The sequence below is a fragment of the Sphaerodactylus townsendi genome, linkage group LG05 (genome assembly GCF_021028975.2).
Source record: "Sphaerodactylus townsendi isolate TG3544 linkage group LG05, MPM_Stown_v2.3, whole genome shotgun sequence".
Lineage (NCBI taxonomy): Eukaryota > Metazoa > Chordata > Lepidosauria > Squamata > Sphaerodactylidae > Sphaerodactylus > Sphaerodactylus townsendi.
Genome location: NC_059429.1, coordinates 136,330,585 through 136,353,804, shown reverse-complemented (window position 1 = coordinate 136,353,804; position 23,220 = coordinate 136,330,585). Strand labels below are relative to the sequence as shown.

The 23,220-nt window shown below is 49.2% G+C and overlaps 1 protein-coding gene across 2 annotated transcripts; it reads right to left on the bottom strand.

Annotated features, from left to right (window-relative positions):
* Positions 1–1,206: 1,206 nt before the first annotated feature.
* Positions 1,207–21,345, bottom strand: MAPRE1 (microtubule associated protein RP/EB family member 1). Of its 2 annotated transcripts, none has more exons than XM_048497994.1 (7): positions 21,209–21,345; positions 18,977–19,100; positions 12,178–12,323; positions 10,594–10,801; positions 8,308–8,426; positions 3,656–3,808; positions 1,207–2,820 (listed from the first exon to the last, which is right to left on the bottom strand). In XM_048497994.1, exons 2-7 carry the CDS (start codon positions 19,095–19,097, stop codon positions 2,764–2,766), a joined length of 804 nt encoding a protein of 267 aa, XP_048353951.1. In that variant the 5' UTR covers positions 19,098–19,100; positions 21,209–21,345; the 3' UTR covers positions 1,207–2,763. The 2 variants fall into 2 exon arrangements, with proteins under 2 accessions (XP_048353951.1, XP_048353952.1); XM_048497995.1 differs by lacking the exon at positions 21,209–21,345 and adding an exon at positions 20,976–20,995.
* Between the last annotated feature and the right edge of the window lie 1,875 nt (positions 21,346–23,220).

Here is a 23,220-nt window from a genome sequence, read left to right as displayed (position 1 = left end):
ACACAGCCCAGAAAACCCACAACGACCAGTTTAATCCAGCCGTGAAAGCCTTCGACAATACAGATTTTGGAGAGTTTAAGATGCAACAAGCTGTTGCTGGTTTCGGAGCTGAGTGGCCGAGGTCTGGTATCTTTTTACTTTTTATTTATTTATTTATTTATTATTAGTTTTATATACTGCCCTCCCCGAGGGCTCAGAGCGGTTCACAACGTTAAAACAAACATTAAAACATAATTTAATATCAATTATAGAAAAACAGAACCCATTTTAAAATGTGGATGGCGTCTGACTACTCCCCTCCCCCCCTTGTGCCCATGGGAGGCCAGATGACATGGTAGATGTTTTTTTTTTTTAACCAGGCTGGCCAAACGCCTGGCGGAACAGGTCCGTCTTGCAGGCCCTGCGGAAACTCTGTAAGTCCCACAGGGCCCTGATCTCCCGTGGGAGCCTGTTCCACCAGGTCGGGGCCAGGGCTGAAAAGGCCCTGCCCCTCGTCGAGGCCAGCCTGATCATTTTGGGGCCAGGGATCACGAGTAGGTCCTCCTCCGAGGAGCTATTCTTCAGCTATTAAAAGTTTCACCCACATCTATGGCTGGCATCTTTGGGGCCATGGCACAATAAGATGTACCACACAGAGAAACACATCTTACCATGACATACCTCTGAAGATATCAGCCACAGTTGCAGGCGAAGCATAAGGAGCAAAAACTACCAGATCGTGGCCACACAGTCCGGAAAACCAGTAGCACCCAGTGGATTCCATTAGGGCAAGCCTTTGACAACAAATGTAAAATGCAGCCTTCTAATATTCTGGCACGAGGCCTGCGCCAACACACATTTTTGCTTGAGTGCAGCAGGAACTCAAAAGTGAATGCCAGGAAGCCCTCGCTGTAATTTTCCCTTTCTTATAAGCCTTCCCGTCAGAGACCCTAACAGCAGGCGGGCAGGGATTAGCTACTGAAGTGACCAGTGACGCAGCTCTTGTGAGAGATACACAACCGGGAAGACTTGGCTGTTCTCCAGCTCCACTCTCCGGAGGGTTCCACCTCAAAATGCTCTCCCCGCAAGTGCACGCCAGATGCTTCCAAGGACGGTGCAGTAAGAATCAAGCAGCGATTTGGAGCACGGAGGCTGAAGAGCGCGGGACGCCTGCAGGCGGCATTGAGAACCAATCCCACCAGGACACGACACGCCACGAGACACAGATCTTGAAACAGAACTTTTATTTAGAAACTGTTTAAAAGTAGAAAAAACCCTGTCAAGAGGAGTGAGTGGAATAGAGTATCTAGAAGGCCACAAGAGAAATAGCACCTCCGATGTTTTGAAATTAATGGCTTGCGTCTTTTTGGCATTCGTTTCGTTCTTCCTCTGAACTTCCCTTGGGGTTCATGCACTACAAAACAGTCACCGGGGGGGAAAAAAAACCTCTCTGCTTTCTACACACATAGAGAACACGACCACCAGAAGTGTAAAAGCGTAACGAGAACAAACACACCAAACTCCAGTTAGGCTTAATCTTGTAGCTCGCGGCCGGAGACCCCTCAAAGAGACCCTTCCCAAAGAGCAGCAATCGGGGGGGGGGGGGAGGTGGCTGGCCACACACAAGAGGGACAGGGTCCAGTAGAAAATACTGTTCATGTTAAATTCATCCGAGCACTGTGTATTGTCTGCAACGTTGCCGTTCCTATTTAGGACACACTAATTCTTTCCCCGTCCCCCGGTACCTATCTGGAGTCCTGGAGAACGCTACATGTGGACAACTAAACTCAACGTGGACACGCGCAAGGAGGACACAGGTGGCAGATCACATCTGGCCTCCGTGCGGCGCTGCAAACCAACCATTCGCCCTGTTAGGGTTTTGTCGGCAAATCTGGAGGGGAGGGGGGGAGCAGAGGGGGACAGAAGATCCGTTGAGCCAGAGACACAAAGCAGGAAGGGAACACGGGCAGCAGAGATGTAAGCGGTGAATCAGGCAGAGTTTCAAAACTTCAGCCTTGTTGCTTTGGAAGAAAGAGTGGGCACGCCTGGCAGATTCATGGCCCACAGGTCCAGAAAAGCAGAACGGGGAGACCTTTGGGAGTCCAATCATGCCCACTGTAGCCTTGAGGGGTGGGTTTGTCCCTGTGAAAGCCAGTGACAGGGGGCGGGCCCGTTTTCATGGCTTCTTCGTCCCTCACGCTAGAGACTAGGCGACTCCTTCCAAAACAAGAAAGCCCCGTGCCCTCTAGCCCCACTGGAGAGCACCTCAAACCTCCCATCACAGAATTTGGCATCTGGAAGCACATTTTAAGCCCCCTTAAGGCATCGTTTCTCATTGTTTTCTGCAGTTTCCTCTTTGCTTCACCTTCCCGTAAAAAACAAAAACCAGTCCTGAAAATCACTTCGCTAGGCAACTCCCCCGTCAAATCACAACACAGTACAGCAAACCCTCCGCAAGCCAGCCTTCTCGCCAGCAACCGAGTCACTCCGCCAACTCCAAATATTCAGCCTCTTGCTTCCAAATTACACCCACTCGATGTTAATACTGCTCAGCTTACAGAAGTGAGAAAAGAGCTCTCAAAATTAAACCCAATGGAAGGGGGAAAAGTACTAGAACTTACGCAAAGTGCACTTGAAAGAGGTACTTTTTTTTTTTTACTTATGAAAAGAAACCAGTGAGTCCTAAGAATAAAATGGAGTAGTTTACAGATAAGCACATGATTGGGGCAAAGAATTCCGATTTCTGAATTCCGCTGCTGCTCTGCTGGTACCCTCGGTGGTCTGTTAATACTCTTCTTGCTCTTCTGGCGGCACTCCTTCGTCTGGTATCACAAAGCCTTCCTGAGAGGGAGAGAGAAACAGGCAAGCGTTACTCACGCAGGAGGCCGTGCTCCCTTGCCCATCCTAGGGGCTCAGTCATGCTCATTGTATTGAGACTAGCAGCAAAGCTAGTTGTGGGGGAGATGCAAGGGGCCCGGGCAAAGAGGGGCAGAGGAAGCATCTCCCCTGCAATGGGCTTTACCGGGGCTGGGGCAACCCCCTCCCCACAAGACACTTGCCACCCGCCCAGTGGTGGGATCCAAAAATTTTAGTAACAGTTCCCATGGTGGTGGGATTCAAACTGTGGCGTAGCGCCAATGGGGCTGGGCGGGGCACACAGGTTCTCACAGGTTCCCGAGAGTAGGTTCCTAATTATTGGTGTGTGCCGAGAGGGAGTTACTAATGGGTGATTTTGCCACGTGGTTTTTGCCTTAGTTATGCCCCTCCTCTCAGCAGTAGCGCGCAGAACTTGAAGCAGTCTAGCAGGAGGTGCACCGGCGTGCGTGGCAGCCTGCGCCTGCGTGCGTTCGTTTCCCACCCAAGGACCGGCGCAGCAGCTGCGTCCTTGCCACAGCCCTGCCCAGGAATGCCCCGCCCCCGGAATGCCTGGCCACGCCCCCGGCGTGCCCCGCCCAGACCCATTGGCGCTACGCCACAGTTTGAATCCCACCACCATGGGAACCTGTTACTAAAATTTTTGGATCCCACCACTGAGCACATCCAACGCTCTTGTAGACCTTGTGTGCATGTGAGCGGGGCATGTGCAAGACAGCAGACGATATCCCAAGCGTCTTCGGGATCTAAGTCAAGAGTTCAAAGCACATTTGCCAAATGCCTACAGAAACAGCCGACTCACATCTGTAGCATAAAGTATCTCCACAATCCTCTGCAGCACGGGGTCACTTTCCCCTTCGTTCTCCTGGCAAATCAGCTCGATGTTCCTCAGTTTTCCAAAGTAGAAGTCCCTTTCCTTCTCCAAGTCTTCAACGGTCATTTTTAATGCATTGATCTGCAAAGAAAGAACCCGTCACGGAATTTTTTGTCAGAGAAAAACCCAGAAGCACAGAATTACTCAGTTACTCCTCTTGATCCTGCCAATCTTGATCCTCTTTGATCTGAGATTGCAAAGGGCTTAGCAGTCCAGGTGCTCGGGAGCAGCAGCAGCACAAGGCCATTGCTTTCACCTCCTGCAGGTGAGCTCCCAAAGGCACCTGGTGGGCCACTGCGAGCAGCAGAGAGCTGGACTAGATGGACTCTGGTCTGATCCAGCTGGCTTGTTCTTATGTTCTTGTCACAATTAACCAAAGCCCTCGTCACTCCCAGCCATTGGGGGCCACCTGTTATAAAAGTTGAGCAGCAAGCAAACACCAAATACACGAGTCAAGTTTCCCATTCCCAGAGTCAAGGAGGCTTCTTTTCCTGCTAAGTTCATTGAGGAAAGAAGGACTTCCTTTTGTCTATTTTGAATCCACTTGCTCATCAACTTCACTAAAAGAAGAAGAGTTTGGATTTATATCCCCCCTTTCTCTCCTGTAGGAGACTCAAAGGGGCTTACAATCTCCTTGCCCTTCCCCCCCCAAACAAACACCCTGTGAGGTGGGTGCGGGTGAGAGAGCTCCAAAAAGCTGTGACTAGCCCAAGGTCACCCAGCTGGCGTGTGTGGGAGTGCATAGGCTAATCTGAATTCCCCAGATAAGCCTCCACAACTCAAGCGGCAGAGCGGGGAATCAAACCTGGTTCCTCCAGATCAGAGTGCACCTGCTTAGCCACTATGCCACTGCTGCTCTTAGCCACTACGCCACTAGATGCCCTCCAGTTCTAGTATTAAGGGAGACAGATTAAAAAAGCCGCCTCTAATCATTCCCTCTGCCCGGGGAGGGGGGGGGGGGGAGGAATTGTACAAACCTCTATTGTACTGTAAAAGGCTTTCACGGCCGGAATCAACTGGTTGTGGGTTTTTGGGGCTGTGTGGCCGTGGTCTGGTAGATCTTGTTCCTAACGTTTCACCTGCATCTGTGGCTGGCACAGTGTATAACAGACTTCTCTCCGTGATACACCTCTCAAGATGCCAGCCACAGACACAGGCGAAACGTTAGGAACAAGATCTGAACTGCGACTATCGCGCCCACAGCACCGGAAACTCCCACAACAACTGCAAACTCTAATTGCGTTCTGCCCTCTTTTTCCAGAAGCTACTGCTCAAGCGTTCTCACAGAAAAGGTCCTTCAGACCTTCACCCATCGTAGTTGCCCTCTTGTCATTTTTCCTAGCTCTACAATACAGAGCGGGAACTCAACCTGGTATTCCAAATAAAGCCACATCACAGCTCTATCCAAGAACATTATCATACTGGCCATTTCACTTTCAATGTCTTTCCTAGCAGGTCCTGTGCTGGCGTTTGCCTTTTCACCACTGCTTCACAATTTTTTATTTATTTATTTATTATTAGTTTTATATACCGCCCTCCCCCTGAGGGCTCAGGGCGGTTCACAACAGGTTAAAAACAAACACTAAAACATAATTTAATATCAATTATATAAAAACAGAACCCATTTTAAAATGTGGATGGCGTCTGACTACTCCCCTCCCCCCCTTGTGCCCACGGGAGGCCAGATGACATGGTGGATGTTGTTGTTGTTGTTTTTTAACCAGGCTGGCCAAACGCCTGGCGGAACAGGTCTGTTTCGCGGGCCCTGCGGAAACTCTGTAAGTCCCGCAGGGCCCTGATCTCCCTAGGGAGCCTGTTCCACCAGGTAGGGGGCAGGGCTGAAAAGGCCCTGCCCCTCGTCGAGGCCAGCCTGATCATTTTGGGGGCAGGGATCACGAGTAGGTCCTCCTCCGAGGAGCGGAGGGGCCTACCGGGCAATGAGTCAACATCTTAATCCAACTGTCCACTACAAATCCAAGACCTTTCCTTCTCAGTCGTGGTTAGTTCAGACTCGATCAGCATATATTTAAAGTAGGAAATTTTTTTCTAATCTGCATTACTTTATACTTAACTAAAAATCAAGTGGAGACTCTTGCTCACATTATTCTTGACTGTCCGAGATATGTGGGCATTAGGAATTTCTCTCCCAGGCTGGCCCTAGACAAACCTGAAAGTGACTCTGACTGCTCTGTTGTGGAGCTTCTGTTAAACAACACAGACGTCATGCTCTTGGAAAAAGTAGCAAAATTTCTTTTACAACTGACAGAACTTTCTAAGTAATGTATACTGCTAAATACAGTCTTCCTGTCTGCGCATTGAATGTACTCTTGATTTGTATTTCAAAAATGTCTGGCAACGCTCTGGAACCTATTTTTAAATGCCAAATAAAGGTTGTTGTTGTTGTTGTTGTACTTAAGTACACTGAACTTTATCAGCCATAGCACTGAACTGAATTTTTTCAACCCGTGAGTAGTATTTTATTAAACAAGGTTCTCACAGGATGTCTCCAGACAGGAAGCAAACAAATGGATTAAACTGCCAGGCAACTACTATGCAGCTGCCCTCACTGACTAATTGTGCAACTTCAGTGTTACTTACAAATGCTAAAATGGGTGGATTCCGGTCAACACATGCAAATCGAATTTGCAAATTGCACCCTTTACACTTGTTAACCAACGAGGATGAATGAGGGACTGGAGCACCTTCCCTAGGAGGAGAGGCTGCAGCGTTTGGGACTCTTTAGTTTGGAGAGGAGGCGGCTGAGGGGGAATATGATTGAAGTCTACAAAATTATGCATGGGGTAGAAAATGTCGACAGAGAGACATTTTTCTCTCTTTCTCACAATACTAGAACCAGGGGACATTCATTGAAAATGCTGGGGGGGGAAGAATTAGGACTAATAAAAGGAAACACTTCTTCACGCAACGTGTGATTGGTGTTTGGAATATGCTGCCACAGGAGGTGGTGATGGCCACTCACTTGGATAGCTTTAAAAGGGGCTTGGACAGATTGATGGAGGAGAAGTCGATCTCTGGCTCCCAATCTTGACCCTCTTTGATCTGAGATTGCATATGCCTTAACAGACCAGGTGATCGGGAGCAGCAGCCGCAGAAGGCCATTGCTTTCACCTCCTGCAGGTGAGCTCCCAAAGGCAGCTGGTGGGCCACTGCGAGTAGCAGAGAGCTGGACTAGATGGACTCTGGTCTGATTCAGCAGGCTTGTTCTTATGTTCTTATGCAAATGGTTCTTTCTCCTACCCTGGACATTCCACAAGTATATATGCTCCAGTTGCTTTACTACCGTCAGAACCTCTGAAGATGCCAGCCACAGATGCAGGTGAAACGTCAGGAGAAAATGCTACTGGAACACGGCCATACTGCCCGGAAAACCCACAACACCCCAGTGATTCCAGGCATGAAAGTCTTCGACAACACACTCTCTTCTTTTTTTCTTATTACAACGTAAAGCTCAACCGCAATTGACAGATCAACTGAGAAACCAACCAGTCCAGGCTTCAAATGACAGCCCTGGCCAGAAAGTGTCTGTCTGCTACTCCTGCCTTCGAAAACGGGTGCCGAGGCAGAAGAAAGAACAAAAGCAAGGCCAAGATGAAAGCAAAAAGGCCCCGAGACTCAGTTTCTGGAACATTTGAAGGGAACACGGGACTGTCGTGGGTTTTCCAGGCTGTGTGGCCGTGATCTGCTGCTCCTGATGTTTCACCTGCATTTATGAAAGTCCTCAACAGCCCGTTGAGTTTGGTCATGAAAGCCTTGAATGATACATGGCACAAGGGAGGTTTTGACTCTTGGAAGGAAACAAAATTTAGGGGGCAAAAATAAACATACACAAAGCTTGCTTTCCTATCAAACCTCAGTCTATTTTGCTTTTTTAACATAAAATACACCACTTACAACTGGTTAGCATATTAAAGTGTATTAATTAGCAAATTCATTGAATTTCCTGCAAGGTGCAAATAAACCCCAAATAAGAAGAGTTTGGATTTATATCCCCCCTTTCTCTCCTGTAGGAGACTCAAAGGGGCTGACAATCTCCTTGCCCTTCCCCCCTCACAACAAACACCTTGTGAGGTAGGTGGGGCTGAGGGAGCTCCAAGGAGCTGTGACTAGCCCAAGGTCACCCCAGACAAGCCTCCACAGCTCAGGCGGCAGAGCGGCGAATCAAACCCGGTTCCTCCAGATTAGATATACGAGCTCTTAACCTCCTACGCCACTGCTGCTCCTACGCCTCCACCGCCGCATCCTATTCTATCTCTGTACATGTTGCTCACTCCAAAAGGTACTTATTTCATAAGTTTCTTCCACTCCCCTGAATAGTCCAATTTTCTTATTAGACAAACAGAAAGAGTCCTTTTGAAGTGGGCATTTTCCCCAGGAGTTTTCCCCCCTCCCGGGCAACATAGCCAGACCCAAGCCCTCTGCCGAGTCACCTGTTTACAGTTCCTCCTGTAACATCGCTGGTCGCTCTGTTGCTTCCAGAAACATGATCAGTACAGGCTGATGGCTGCCTTCTCTTGAGGCACCAATCAGCACACGGCTGTTCAGCACAACCAGAAACACACCTGTTGGATCATTTCAGCAGATTCCTCCTCCCCGATGCCTCCTGGGGCCTTCTTAACCATCCCAGGGCCGGTTTTGTTAGCCACTGTTGTCCTCTGGGCAACTAAGGGTCGCGTTGGAGCTGAAAGGCAGAAGTGTATTAGTTGCAGTCCAAGAGACATATATACACCCAAGTGCCTTTGGTACACATCTACTAGTTCAGTGATGGCGAACCTTTTTGAGACCGAGTGCCCAAATTGCAACCCAAACCCCACTTATTTATGGCAAAGTGCCAATCCGGCAATTTAACCTGAATGCTGAGGTTTTAGTTTAGGAAAAAAAGGTTGGCTCCCTCTTCCTCCACCCCACCCGCTCGAGTAGGGGCCAGCCTGTTCTAGCCTCCAGCAAGTCCCACGCACACCACTCTGTGCCTCTCTAGCATCTCTGCCTCCTCTGCAACCCCTCCCCCCCAGGCAGCAGCCACCCGGAGCACAGGCACCAGGCATCCTCCCTACTCACCGTGGTGCGCGCACATCATGCTCAGTGGCCCAGGCCAGCCTAGATGTATGTGTGCATGTGGGGGGTGATTTTCTGCCCCCCACATGATGAACTCTGTGTACACGTGCCCACAGAGAGGGCTCCGAGTGCCACCTATGGCCATCACTGTACTAGTTGAAGTGCATTGTGCCCATCGACCAGTTGAAGAGAATTGTGCCCAAGTGTGGAGACCTGTGTATTCAGCAGGAAAAGCCCCTCTAGAGCCCCACAGAAGAAAAGACCATCTCCCTGAAAGGTGTTCTAGTACCGACTGCAGCTGTTCTCTTTAAGGAAGCAGTGGAGTCTGCTCTCGCAGCCTTCAGTTCTGAAGTTCCCACATAGCTGTCGCCTACAAAAGGTATAGCAGTTTCAGCTGTTATATGTTAACCCCCAAACTCCTCGAACGTTACCAGAAGAGAAGCCCCTGTCCCACTCAACATATAAATTAAGAAGGCCCAGCAAAGACTGTACTATCTGAGACTTTTGAGGAAACAACAACTGGATGGAAAACTCCTGGTGTCCTTTTACCGCTGTGCTATAGAGAGTGTCTTAACCTACTGCATCTGTGTATGGTTCTCCAGTTGCACAGTGGCAGATAGGAAGGCGCTCCAAAGGGTGATCACTACTGCTCAGAGGATTATCGGCTGCCCCCTCCCCTCCTTGGAAGAACTCTATAATTCCCAAAGCCTAAAGAAAGCCCAAAATATTCTGAGAGACCCATCTCATCCAGCATGCTCTCTTTTTGAACTGTGACCATCCGGCAGACAATACAGGTCCATCAAAACTAGGACAAAGAGGCTTAGAGACAGCTTCTACTCTAGAGCTGTGGCTATGCTAAACTCTGCGGCTTCATGTTGATGCGTTTGGGGCTGTGTAGGGATGGGTGGAGGAAGGGGAAAGTGAGGATGGGGTATGAGTCTGAAATTGTGTGCATCGAGGAATGCTGCTGTAAATTTCGTTGTGAGTGCACAATGACAATAAAATGCTTATGCTATGCTTATGCTTATAAGCCAACGTGTCTCCCCCACACCTCTCTACAGGGGAGCAGAAATAAAAAAAGCAGCCTCGGTCATGCGGTGCGGCATTTCCTGCTAGATAACAGCCCTTGTGAAATATAGGAAACAGCAGCATTGAGCAGTAGCTTGGATTTCCGCAGGCCCGTAAATGAGAGGGCTGCCCAGCCACAATGGCATGAGAACACAGGCTCAACCCCCCGCCCCGCCCCCCGACAGCTCCGGAGGTGGCCAGAGATTACGCAGTAACACTCAAGCAAAGCATTCACTTCCACATCTCTGGTTAGTGCAAATACCTGCAAGGCGGCCGGACAGCTATTGCCAACCACTTCCCATTACATGAGCATACTCGAAGCTGCCGTCTACTGAACCAGACCCTGGGGACATTCAGGTCTACTTTGATGGGCAGTGGCTCTCTGGGGTTTCGGGAGGAGGAGGACTTTCACATTGCCTCCTGACGGATCCTTAAGACCAGAGATGCTGAGGTCTGAGCCCGCGACCTTCTGCATGCCAAGAAGAGGCTCTTCCATTGTCCTACATCCCTTCCCCTCCCTGCCTTCCTACTGCCTGACTCCTGGCCAAAGCAGACAAAGAAGATGGGCTCCATTGCCCACTAAGGTCGCTACAGCCTCAGGTCCTGAAATGAGCCAGGAGGGGAAAGATGGAATAGTAGTGAAAAAAATAATAAGAACTGCCTGAAATGTCATCAGACTAATTGTCCAGGCTGTTGGAGCACAACTGAAAAAGCATCCGACATACCTGTGCCACCAGAACCCAGGTTCTTCTTGGGTTTGTTCAGCACCGGTGTCACAAGAGGGGGCGCCACTACGGTTTCCTGGCCTTGCCGAGCCGCCACAGGGTCGTAGTCCTTCCCGTCGTAGTTTGCATCAAAGAATTTTTTAAACCACTGAACAAATTCAAAATTGTCCTGGAATTTTCCTTTTACTAGTTTGTCCACGGGGATTATCTAAAGAGAGAGAAAAAAAAATAAGAGCATGTTTAGCCAAGGAAAAGAATAAAGACTTTTTTAAAAAACATGCAGGTCTGAAAGGAGCCGATTATAAGAGGATGACACGAGATGCTTCGGCTCGAACCCAAAAAGGGATTCCTTTGGAAACTTCAGTCAAAGACGAGCTGTGCGCACAAGCCAAAACAGGTTGGAAGAGAATGAGGAAGCTAGACTGTCGCCCAACAGACTTTGGACAGCATATAAAGAGCCAGGATATCAAAACATTACAACTAAGGAAGCCAATAAATACCTCCCACCCATAAAGCCCATTTCCCAGGCCTTATTAAATCAAGGCATAAAGCACAGAAATGTCAGTCTGTACTTTAATAAAACATTAAATTTCACAGTTTATGCAAAAGAGTGAAATAACACATGGTGAGCATTAACAAAGCATGCTAAAAGAGAGCCAGCGTGGTGCAGTGGTAAAGAGCGGGTGTGCTCTAATCTGGAGAACCGGGTTTGATTCCCTGCTCTGCCACTTGAGCTGTGGAGGCTTATCTGGTGAACCAGATTAGGTTGTGCACGCCAACACATGCCAGCTGGGTGACCTTGGGCTAGTCACAGTTCTCCGGAGCTCTCTCAGCCCCACCTACCTTACAGGGTGTTTGTTGTTGGGGGGGGGGGGGGAAGGGAAAGGAGATTGTCAGCCCCTTTGAATTTCCTTACAGGAGAGAAAGGGGGGATAAAAATCCAAACTCTTCTTCTTCTAAAAGGTCATTACTAGACAAAACTGAGACTTCCCGCTTCAGTAAATACAGGTGCAGGCATTTCTTCTGGTCACGACAACCGTATCCTAACAGGCCTCCACGGACAGCAACAAACAGACAAGCACAAAAAAATGCAACAGCTGATTCTGGCCATGAAAGCCTTTGACAACTGTCTGCGGCCAATGGAACTCCAGAAGAAGAAGAAGAGTTTGGATTTATACCCCACCTTTCTCTCCTGTAAGGAGACTCAAGGTGGCTGACAAGTTCCTCTCCCTTCCTCTCCCCGCAACAGACACCTTGTGAGGCAGGTGGGGTTGAGAGAGCTCTGAGAAAACTGTGACTAGCCCAAAGTCACTCAGCAGGAATGTAGGAGGGTGGAAACACATTTGGTTCACTAGGTAATTCTCTACCACTCAGCTGGAGGAGTGGGGAATCAAACCTGCTTTTCCAGATTAGAATCCAGCTGCTCTTAACCACCACCCCATGCTGGCTCTCCAGCTTAACCACCTTTCAGGTGGGAGATATCAACTAGTAACTGGATGGAAGATGTAGGGCACAGCAGCCCCTGACGACAGGTATCCCAAAGGATGGCCCAAACCATACACATGCAAGGGAACGGAAGCTTACTTTATCAACACCCATTCGCTTAAAACCTGCTTGTAGGACCTTGTAGTTTTGAATGTATTCGTGTTCCAGCTTTGCCTGGAATTTCACTTTCTTCAGTGCTACAGAACCAGGGAAGAGCATATCCATGAATTGACAATACGCAGCACCTGTCAAGGGAATAAGAGACATCTGTGTGACAACCGAAACTTAGCACACTGTAATACAAAGACAGGCAAAAAGGTGTTGCGAAGACCACTCTCTTCTTCCTTTATTGGATAAATATGACACGTGCAAAATAGTGCTGGTTTCTTCCTTTCTTCCCAAGGTGCATATCGCTGCCACCAGGGATTTAACTCCAAACCCTTTTGCGCTTTCTCCCAAGTAGTGTGTCTGAGCTCTAAGGCAGTTTTAAGAACATAAGAACAAGCCAGCTGGATCAGACCAGAGTCCATCTAGTCCAGCATTCTGCTACTCGCAGTGGCCCACCAGGTGCCTTTGGGAGCTAACCTGCAGGAGGTGAAAGCAACGGCCTTCTACTGCTGCTGCTGTTCCCGAGCACCTGGTCTGCTAAGGCCTTTGCAATCTCAGATCAAGGAGGATCAAGATTGGTAGCCATAAATCGACTTCTCCTCCATCAATCTGTCCAAGCCCTTTTTAAAGCTATCCAGGTGAGTGGCCATCACCACCTCCTGTGGCAGCATATTCCAAACACCAATCACACGTTGTGTGAAGAAGTGTTTCCTTTTATTAGTCCTAACTCTTCCCCCCAGCATTTTCAATGAATGCCCCTTGGTTCTAGTATTGTGAGAAAGAGAGAAAAATTTGAAAGGCTATGAAGTCCTGAGGAAGAAGCCCTCACAAGTTACTGCTGCAAGATTCCAGGTACATTTGAACACATTCATTTTTCATTTATAAATCTTTTTTAGCTGAGTGGTTGCAAGAAGTAATTTATCTTATTTCTACAATGAGCAAAACAGTTTGAGACAATAACTTCTGGTGGAGGTGACTTTCACTTCACATAAAACTATTCTCTCACTGTGTTGTCAAAGGCTTTCACTGCTGGAATCACTACAGTGTTGTTGGTTTTCCAGGTGGTATAGCCGTGTCCCAGTAGCATTTTTTCCTGATATTTTGCCTACATCTGTGGCTGGCATCTTCACAGAAAGATCTTCCGAAGATGCCAGCCACAGATGCAGGTGAAACGTCAGGAAAAAATGCTACTGGAACATGGCCATACAACCCAGAAAACCCACAACACTCTATTCTCTCACTCTTATATCTCTGTGACCATATTAGGGTTTGACTTCATTTCTAATCTCCCAATGTCTTTCACCTATTTCTTTGGGCAGTTTTGTACTATATATAGCATGAGAAAGGATCCTAGTCAGAAATCTGCTTTCTAGGCTGTTAACATCACACAGTTGTTTTTTTTTGCCCTTCTCACACTCAGTTTTCAATAGGTTGACTCTCTTTCCCCACCTCTGTACAAAACCCTTCAAGCCTCTCTCTGGTATCAACCCATCATCTTTTTTTCATCCCCTCCTTCCTTCTACAACTGAACTCTCATTTAAAGACACACAACATTTTAAATCCTTATCTGTTTCCTTACAGATCTGCCGGCATCTCCTAATCAGAACCGGCCCTGAAATTAGCATGAAGAACTGCAATGTGACTGATGCATCCACCGCAACTTATTATTATTATTATTTATTATTATTTATTAAATTTGATAAACCGCCCACCCCCGAAGGGCTCTGGGCAGTGTACAACAAAATCACAACTAAAACAATGTGCACAATAAATAAGTGATAAATAGTTAAAATACATAACTCAGAATAAGCAGCATTCTAAAACCCAGTAAAACAATATTAATAATACTAATGATGGCTCCCAGTCCCAAGGCCGGGAGGGGACAGGCAATACCAAAAGATGTCACACCGGTAGTGCCAATGATGGTACAGCACGCAATACAGGGACATCCAATCTGTGGCTGGCCTCCCCAAAAGCCCGGTGGAACAATTCGGTCTTACAGGCCCTGTGGAAATCACTAAGATCCCGCAGGGCTCGCACCGCTGATGGAAGTGTGATAAATACTTGTGTATTTATCAATCACCTTCCCCTTCAAAGGTAAGTGAAAGTCTCTTAAAATGGCCACAACATTTTGTATAGTGAATCAGGGCCAGATAGGCAGGTTACAGATGCTTCACTGGACGAGTCCTGCAAAGCCATCAACGGGACATCCCCTCTTACGCTATTTGGCTGAGGGAGAGTATTTTTCACCGTCCCGCTGTGGCCATCCTGTGAACATTCAGCCTCTCATATGCACAACGTTCCTAGGCACTCGCACTCTTTCCTCTCAGCACCACCACAGAGTATCCATCTTCTGTTTTGCGGAAGGTAACCCATGCCTCTCTGAAAACAGGCTGCTGCCCTCCACGCGCTGTGGCTGGTAGCCCATCAAGCTCTGGCAACCTCTCGTCTTGTCTACTGCAATGTGCTCTGCTGGAGCTGATACAGAATGCAGCAGCCGGACTGCTGATGAGACAATCTGGCTGAGCTCTCATCACACCGGCCTTGAAAGGTCTGCACTGGCTCCCTGTTCACTTGCCTTGACACTGATATTCAGTGCCCTAAATGGCTTGGGTCCAGTGGTGGGATCCAAAAATTCTAGTAACAGGTTCCCATGGCGGTGGGATTCAAACAGTGGCGTAGCGCCAATGGGGCTGGGCGGGGCACGACAAGAGCGTGGCCGGGCATTCCGGGGGCGGGGCATTAATAATTTCTCTGTTACTGTAAAAAACTCTTACTGTAAAAAAAAGTTCCTAATTTCCAGCTGCTATCTTTCTGTCCATAATTTAAACTCATTCTAGCAAGTCCTATCGTCTGCTGCCAACAGAAACAACGACTTCTCCTCTAACTGACTGCCTGTCAAATACTTAATACTTTCAAATACTTAATTTTGTTTCTAGAAATCAAAAGAAGGAGACTTTCCTTCAACAAGGAACTTGACCATATTTCTAAAACATGTTTTTAAAACAGCCCAACAACAGGGAGAATGATCCCGTTTTCCACCTTCGCTAACCAGCCACATAGCAAACAACAGGACTTGATGATTTTTGGACCGAATGGAATTTCTAATGGAAAAGCAGACCCAATTAGTCACCCCCTCTCGGCACACACAAATAATTAGTCACCCCCTCTCGGGAACTGGTGAGAACCTGCTGGATCCCACCTCTGCTTGGGTCCCCCGTATCTGAAGCAGCGCCTGCACCCATATAAACCTGCCCGAGCCCTGAGGTGGTGAGGCTCTCCTCTGACAGTTTGCGGGAGGGCTTTCTCCATGGCCAGCCCCAAAATATGGAGCAGCCTCCCTGTGGAAGTTCACCAGGCACCAACACGTTATGAGTTTCAGCATCTGGCAAAGACCTTCCTATTCACCCAGGCCTTTGACATCTTCTGGAGGCTGCCAGTCTGGGGTGGGTAGTAATACGATTTTATAATTGTTTTATATGTTGATGTTTTAGTGTTGTTTTATCAGTTGTTTTTAATCTTGTAAGCCAATTTCAGACCTCTGTATGGGGGGAATAAAACCCAAAAATAAATAAATAAAAATAAATGGTTAAGGGGCAATTACTGGGAAGTAGGTGAATCTCAAAGTTTCCCCTTCTGTTTGTACACATACGGCAAATCCACAATCAAGGCAGGCAAACCAAGCCTGTGAACGCAGAAACCGCACAAAAGAACCGTAGTACTTCACAGGAAGATGGCATGCCCTTGAAAAGTGTGTAGAAGCTACAATTGGTACAGAATGCTGCAGCCAAAATTCCAACTGGAGTGACACGTAGGGAAAGTGTTGCTCTGGTCTTGATCCATGAGCACAAACTTCCAGCTTGTTTCGGGGCCAAATTCAAGGTGCTGGCATCGGCCTATAAAGCTTCGTGCGGCTTAGGGATAGCCTAGCATTCCTTAAGGACTGCCCATTCCCACTGACCAGACCCCTTTGGTAACCTTTGAAGGCTCCCGCCATTTGAGGCTAGTCTGGTAGCAACCCAAGGAAGGGACTACTTAGTCATGACCCCAAAATTATAGAATTCCCCCCACAGAAAGATTCATCCATCCCCTTCTGTCATTATCTTTCGCAGCAGATAAAGACTTCTCTGTTCTGTCTGGGGTTCTCTCGCTGACTCACTCCTGAACAAATACAGTTTCGGATACAATAAAATACTAGATAGGAGCCAGCTTACTGGTCTGTCTGTGAAGAAAAATATCCCAACGGAGATAGAAGTCCCAATACATTACATATTAAAAACCACACAGCCTACCCCAAAAAGGTAAGGGAGTGGAAAAGAGGCTGGCCACCGGATGTTAAATTGCTGCTGCCTAAACTATAGGTCTGGCAGAACAACTCTGTCTTATGGGCCCTGTGGAACTTCATTCATGTTCAATGTATTGTCGAAGGCTTTCACGGCCGGAATCACTGGGGTGCTGTGTGGTTTCCGGGCTGTATGGCTGTGTTCTAGCAGCATTCTCTCCTGACGTTTCGCCTGCATCTGTGGCTGGCAGCATCTTCAGAGGATCTGAGGATTCAGATCCTCTGAAGATGCCAGCCACAGATGCAGCCGAAACGTCAGGAGAGAATGCTGCTAGAACACAGCCATACAGCCCGGAAACCACACAGCACCCCATTCATTCATGTTCTTTATTGTTCAGCACCCTGCGGACCCCTTATTTAAGGGGAACAGCAGCTTAAAAATGTTTCAAACAAATAAAAACAAGCGTCTCACACCACAGGCACAATTCACATTTCCTGTGCAAGTGCTATTAAATCAAATTAAAAGGTTCCAAGTGTTACTAAATCACACTGAAGAACCGTGCTTCCTTAAATCCTGCTCCGTAATAGTCATACGGCAGGTCTCTGAAACGTCAACCTTCTCCCCACACTGTAAAAGATTTGAGGAAATTCACATTGCTCAAAACTCCCTGAACAGCAGAATAAGGAACTTACTATGACCAAACAGTACACGTAAGATAGGAGAGGAGAATGCCAGAAAGAAAACTAGTCTGCTTACAACCATTGGGGCCATCGCTCCTCAGAATACACGGCTAACTGTCCTCAGGAATTACCAAGGGACCTGACATTGCTAATGGCTTTGACAAGCCAGGAAGACTTTGCATAGCTGCGTCTAGACATTTCAGCTCTGAAACCGAGAGCCTCCTAGTTCCCTTTTCCTCCAATGCTGGCTGACAGAGTCTCCACGCAGTTACCAGGATTCATTTTTACTATTCTGTTCATCAAGTTTCTTCGTTAATTCGCTTAGTCAAAGATCAACCCATCCACCAGCTACTAATCCACTACCCACCCCCACTGTATTATATTTCCAGCTCTTCCAAACCGTCACTTCCCTCCCCCATGCCACTGCCTCCCTCATCCAAATGCAGCACACACACTCACCGACTGTGTCACCACGGATAAGGCTAGATTCAAGAGTCAGAGCTCCCTTTATCAGATACCTAACCAGGTACGTGACCAAAGGAGCACTGACTCTCAGAAGGCTATACCCTGAACATCTTATTGGTCTCTAAGGTGCTACTGGCCTGGAACCTGGCGGTTCCACAGACCACAACATGGCCATCCTCTGAAATTATCAAGGACTTTTGTTTGCTTTAAAAAGGGCTTGGACAGATTTATGGAGAAGTCGATCTATGGCTACCAATCTTGATCCTCCTTGATCTCAGATTGCAAAGGCCTTAGCAGACCAGGTGCTCGGGAGCAGCAGCAGCAGCAGGCCATTGCTTTCACATCCTGCACGTGAGCTCCCAAAGGCACCTGGTGGGCCACTGCGAGTAGCAGAGTGCTGGACTAGATGGACTCTGGTCTGATCCAGCAGGCTCGTTCTGATGTTCTTAAGGATAAGGGACAGACATGCACGCCCTCATTAAGTGGATTGTCATACTGTTTATTTTCTTGCTCTGCTCATTTTTTGCAAAGCTTTATAATTTCCTTCCATAAATCAGAGGTGTATTCTGAGCACTAACCCCTGCAAGCAGCATCTTCTTCCTAGCCCAAATCAAACTTGAAAGCTATTTCTTAAAACGAAATTAATCCCTTTGTGCACTAACAGATTCACTTTACACTCTTGTTACTTTTCTTATTTGAGCTGTAACGCTGCTGTAACCTAGTCCACACACACAAAAAAAGTTTAGAATGAATCCTCTCTGAGATAAGTAGCAGCACAGCTTTTCAAGCCACCAGTTCAGTTACAATCACCATGGATTCGTCTCCTTTGGGCTTTTAGCTTCACAGCAAAAGAGTCCCTTGTGGAGGCATCCTGAGAGACCAAGGTAAGTCGCATAGCAGCAGCTTCAAGTTTTGCCGTTGCAGAATTCAGGAACTCCTTTACAAAGGTGCGCAACAGTACACGTTGCAGCTAACGTGTACAGCTGCATTTGGCTCTACAGCACTCGTTTGACTTGCTGCCTTTCCAGAAGGGTAGATCTGAAAGGAAGATTTAGCTCGAGGCTTGGAATCTTCCTCCCAAAATCTCATTGGACCATCCTACCCTACAAGCAAGGCACAGATGGGCAAAGATTTGAAATATAAGGATGGAGCTCATACAAGCAAGTTACACCACATTCTCTTTTTCTACTGTCGGCCAAAATTCCTTCCCAGCCCGAAAAATGGAGATAAAAGATAGGCAAGCTGCAGCAAACTGCTACTCCTTGAGATAATTCTTCAGGACCAGCCCAAAACTCCATGACAGGCTGGTTATTTGGACAGGAAAAAATTGCATTTAAATCCCAAGCAGCCCTTCGCACTTACCCGAACAGAGCTGCTCTATCTTTGTCAGATTCAACTGGAGGGACTCATTGATCCAGGCGAGCATGTCATGTCGACTCAAGTTATCGCTTGTCACCGAGGTGGAATACACATTAACTGCCATTTTCTGAAGAAAATCCAATGAGAGAAGATTTGGTTTATCCGGTGGCAAATGAAACACGCATCTCCCATCCCCTTTTCAGACCATGAGCAACAAGAAGCCCGTCAGCCTCCAAGGGCTGGAGGTAGACTACCTTTTCAACAGACAGCTCGCAGGAGACAGTCCAAGCATTGATCAGAAATACCCCAGTAGTATGATGAGCCCATATATATATATATATATATGTATGTATGTATGTATCCGGAAACATGCTACAGTGAACACAATAAGCCGCTTCTGAGGAGTGAGAGAACCAAGCTAACTTAACAGCTGGCACGAGGAAGCTCTCCTTCGTGAAGGACAGAAGTCAGCCGGCTCGGCTCATTTTTAAAATAGTGCGCAGCAGCAAGAACAGGGAAAGGGGACTGCAGAAGGAATCAAATTAAGAACGAGAGGGGGGCAGGGCCAGCTGATATAAGCAGGCAAAGGGAGGCTCCGATAGAGAACTGAGTGCTCAGAGGAGACCAAGAAGGGAACCTGGAGAATCAAGAACGGGCGGGGCGGGGCGGGGGGCGCCTTTGGGCAGAAGGGCAAGCATCCCTGGCCCTCAACAAGCTTGCAGGAAATGGGGATGGAAACACAATGGGGGGGAAACAGGGAAGCAGAAGTTTAAGTATGTGCGAAGTGACCAAAGCATCAGCACAGAAAGCTTGGGAGACAATTCTGGAAACAAAAGCAAGCAGGCAGATGTGGAAAATGCAGCTGTTCCTCCCTCCTTGGGAAGCTTCCTCCCTGATCAGAATAGCAAGACTCTAGAAGCAGAAAATCCTGACACGCAGTCTAAACTAGGCTGTGTGACCAGAATGAGGCCACTTTCACAACACATGAAGGCAGCTGGATTCCAGACCTGCTATGCTCTGAAAAGCACCGACAGCCCTGCCCCAAAATTCCATGCGCCGCATCCACACCGCAGGAGCATTCTTTATGTGAAAAGCCGCACCCTGCGAGGAAGGCCATGGGGGGGAGGAAGGAGAACAGTTTTGATTTATACCACGCTTTTCTCAACCCTAAAGAGACTCAAGGCTAAGCCCCCTGCCTGGGTGCACGTGTAGCTGCCTTTTGATGATGATGAAAATGTAATAGTAGTAGTAGTTTGGATTGATACCCCCCCTTTCTCTCCTGTGAGGAGACACAAGGTGCTTTACAAACTCCTTTCCCTTCCTCTCCCCACAACAGAAACCTCGTGAGGTTGATGGGGCTGAGAGAGTTCTGAAGAACTGTGACTAGCCTAAGGTCACCCAGCAGGAATGAGGAGTGTGGAAACACATCTGGTTCACCAGATAAGCCTTAGGCGGAGGAATGGGGACTCAAACCCGGTTCTCCAGATTAGAATCCACCTGCTCTGAACCACTGCACCACGCTGGCTCTCAAAGCCGCACCCTGCGAGGAAGGCCATGAGGGGCTGGAAGGGGACAAGTTTGGATTTATACCCCGCTTCTCTTTGAGGAGATGCAAAGGGGCTTGCAGGTCCCTTTTCCCTTCCTCTCCCCGCAGCAGACACCTGGTGAGGCAGGCGGGGCTGGCGTGGGGCTGTCTCAGGAGGAGGCCGAGCAGCCCCATGCACGAGAGGCGAAGGCCAGCGCTGACCCGCTCGCCGCCGCCACAGGGCCAAGGCAGTTGCCGGGGAGGGAGAGCGCCGGCAGCTGTCACGGCAGCCTGAGCCCACCTCGCGGGGCTGTCGTGAGGGTGAAGCCTCACTCGCCAGCCCAGGCGGCGTCCAGGCGGGCCAAGAGTGGGCGGTGGGCCCAACCCCAACAGAGGGAGGATGAGGAGCGGGGCAGAGCAGCCCAGGCCGCCCCCGGAAGCGCTCGCGGGGACCCGCCCCCCCGAATATTTGCATACCGGGTTCTAAATTAGCATATGCCCCGCGCGAAACCCCCTGGGAAGGGCGGCCCGGGCGACGGGGCCGGCCGGAGGGAAGGGCGGCGCCCTCTGCGTGCGGCGCCTCGGCCCCCGGCGGCACCTCAGAGCCGCAGGGAGGGGAGCCGATCCCCCGGCCGGCCCGGCCCCTCCGCGGACCCCGCCGGCCCAACCGCCGCCCAACCGCCGCCCGGCCCGTTACCTCAGTCGCTTACCGTTCAAACCGGCCCCGCCCGCCTCACCCGGGATCTGACGTCAGGCGCACGCCGGCGCCCTGGCGTCACTTCAAGGGCGGGATAAACTCTGCTGAGAGGGCGGGCGCCGGATTACCTCAGGGGAAAGGGGCGGGGCTTGCCGGGGAAAGGGGCGGGGCTTTTCGATCCCTCCCGCCTCCGTGATTGGCTGTCCGCTAGCGCAATCGCTGGAGGAAGGGCATCCACAGCCACGCCCCCTAGTCCTTCTGAGTCTCCTCCCCCCCTTTGGCCGGCTCCGGTGGGCGGTGCTTCGTTTGAAGAACCGCGTTTGGCGCGCTTGTGATGGACACGCTCCTCGGAGCGTCATCGGGGGAGGGGCGGGAACACTGACGTCACTGCACGCAATTGATCTGTGCGGAGGGCAAGACCGGGATGGGAAGAGGCCGCTCGTTCTCCACGTGATCGACGGGATGGAGGGTTGGCGATTCTGCATTTCAGGGGTCTCGAACCTGTGGCCCCCTAGTCTAGGTGTCCTGCAAGGGCTGATGGGAATCGTAGTCCAGGAACAGCTGAAGGCCCATAGATTGGAGACCCTCTGCCAAAGGAGCAGCAGTGACGTAGTGGTTAAGAGCATGTGCATTCTAATCTGGAGGAACCGGGTTTGATTCCCAGCTCTGCCGCCTGAGCTGTGGAGGCTTATCTGGGGAATTCAGATTAGCCTGCGCACTCCCACACACGCCAGCTGGGTGACCTTGGGCTAGTCACAGCTTCTCGGAGCTCTCTCAGCCCCACCCACCTCACAGGGTGTTTGTTGTGAGGGAGGAAGGGCAAGGAGATTGTCAGCCTCTTTGAGTCTCCTGCAGGAGAGAAACGGGGGATATAAATCCAAACTCCTCCTCTTCTTCAAAGAAGCTGCAATTCTGGGCCAGGGAGCTGCCATTCTCTGTTTCCGATAGGAAACCAACTGCAGGCTCTTCCAATTGACCATGCTGGCAGGAGCAGATGGGAATTGTAGTCCATGAACTTCTGGAGGGCCAAAGTTGGACACCCATGCTTTATTTGTATGGAACTTCAGGGGAGACAAGATGCAGGAAAGCCTGCCCTCCCAAGCAACAAAATTCTTTTGCTGAACCTACCCCAGAATGAGTCAGCAAATTAATATCGAAGGCCGGTCCTAAATAAAATACCCACTTTTCTGTCTTTTTTTCTCCATGCCCTACGAGGAAAGACTGAAGAAGAAGAGGAGGAGGAGGAGTATGGATTTATATCCCCCCTTTCTCTCCTGCAGGAGACTCAAAGGGACTGACAATTTCCTTGCCCTTCCCCCCTCACAACAAACACCCTGTGAGGTGGGTGGGGCTGAGAGGGCTCCGAGAAGCTGTGACTAGCCCAAGGTCACCCAGCTGGCATGTGTGGGAGTGCACAGGCTAATCTGAATTCCCCAGATGAGCTTCCACAGCTCCACTTAGGGAGCTGGGGATGTTTAGTCTGGAGAAACAAAGGTTAAGAGGGGACACGATAGCCATTTTTCATTATTTGAAGGGATGTCATGTTGGTGAGGGAGCAAGCTTGTTTTCTGCGGCTCCAGAGACTAGGATCAGGAGTCATGGGTTCAAGATGAAGGAAAAGAGATTATACCTAAACAATAGGAAGAACTTCCTGACTGTCAGGGCTGTTCGACAGTGGAATGCGCTACCTTGGAGGGTGATGGAGTCCCCTCCTTCTTTGGAGGTTTTTCAGCAGAGCCTGGATGGCCATCTGTCAGAGGGGCTTTGATTGTGTATTCCAGCATGGCGGGTTGGACTGGATGGCCCTTGGGGGTCTCTTCCAACTCTGTCATTCTCTTTCTTCGTGTTTTTGGCTTTGCACAATTTCTTTCTCTTTGTTTGAAATATTAGCCACCTGTCTTCTGGGAGGCGCTCGAGACAGTTTGCAAAAAATACCTATATTTTGAAAAGACTAACAGCCCCATCCAAGCTGCCCATGGGAACAGTGCGTGGCTAATCCAGCGAATTTTCACACACACACACACA

What these genes read in the sequence shown, in the direction of transcription:
- MAPRE1 (XM_048497994.1), bottom strand. Translation starts at nt 19,097, where the DNA reads ATGGCAGTTAATGTGTATTCCACCTCGGTGACAAGCGATAACTTGAGT. An exon ending in CCTGGGTTCTGGTGGCACAG is followed by an intron (nt 8,427 to 10,593) that starts GTATGTCGGATG and finishes TCTGCCTTTCAG; the next exon opens with CTCCAACGCGACCCTTAGTT. An exon ending in CTGCTGAAATGATCCAACAG is followed by an intron (nt 3,809 to 8,307) that starts GTGTGTTTCTGG and finishes CTTTCTTTGCAG; the next exon opens with ATCAATGCATTAAAAATGAC.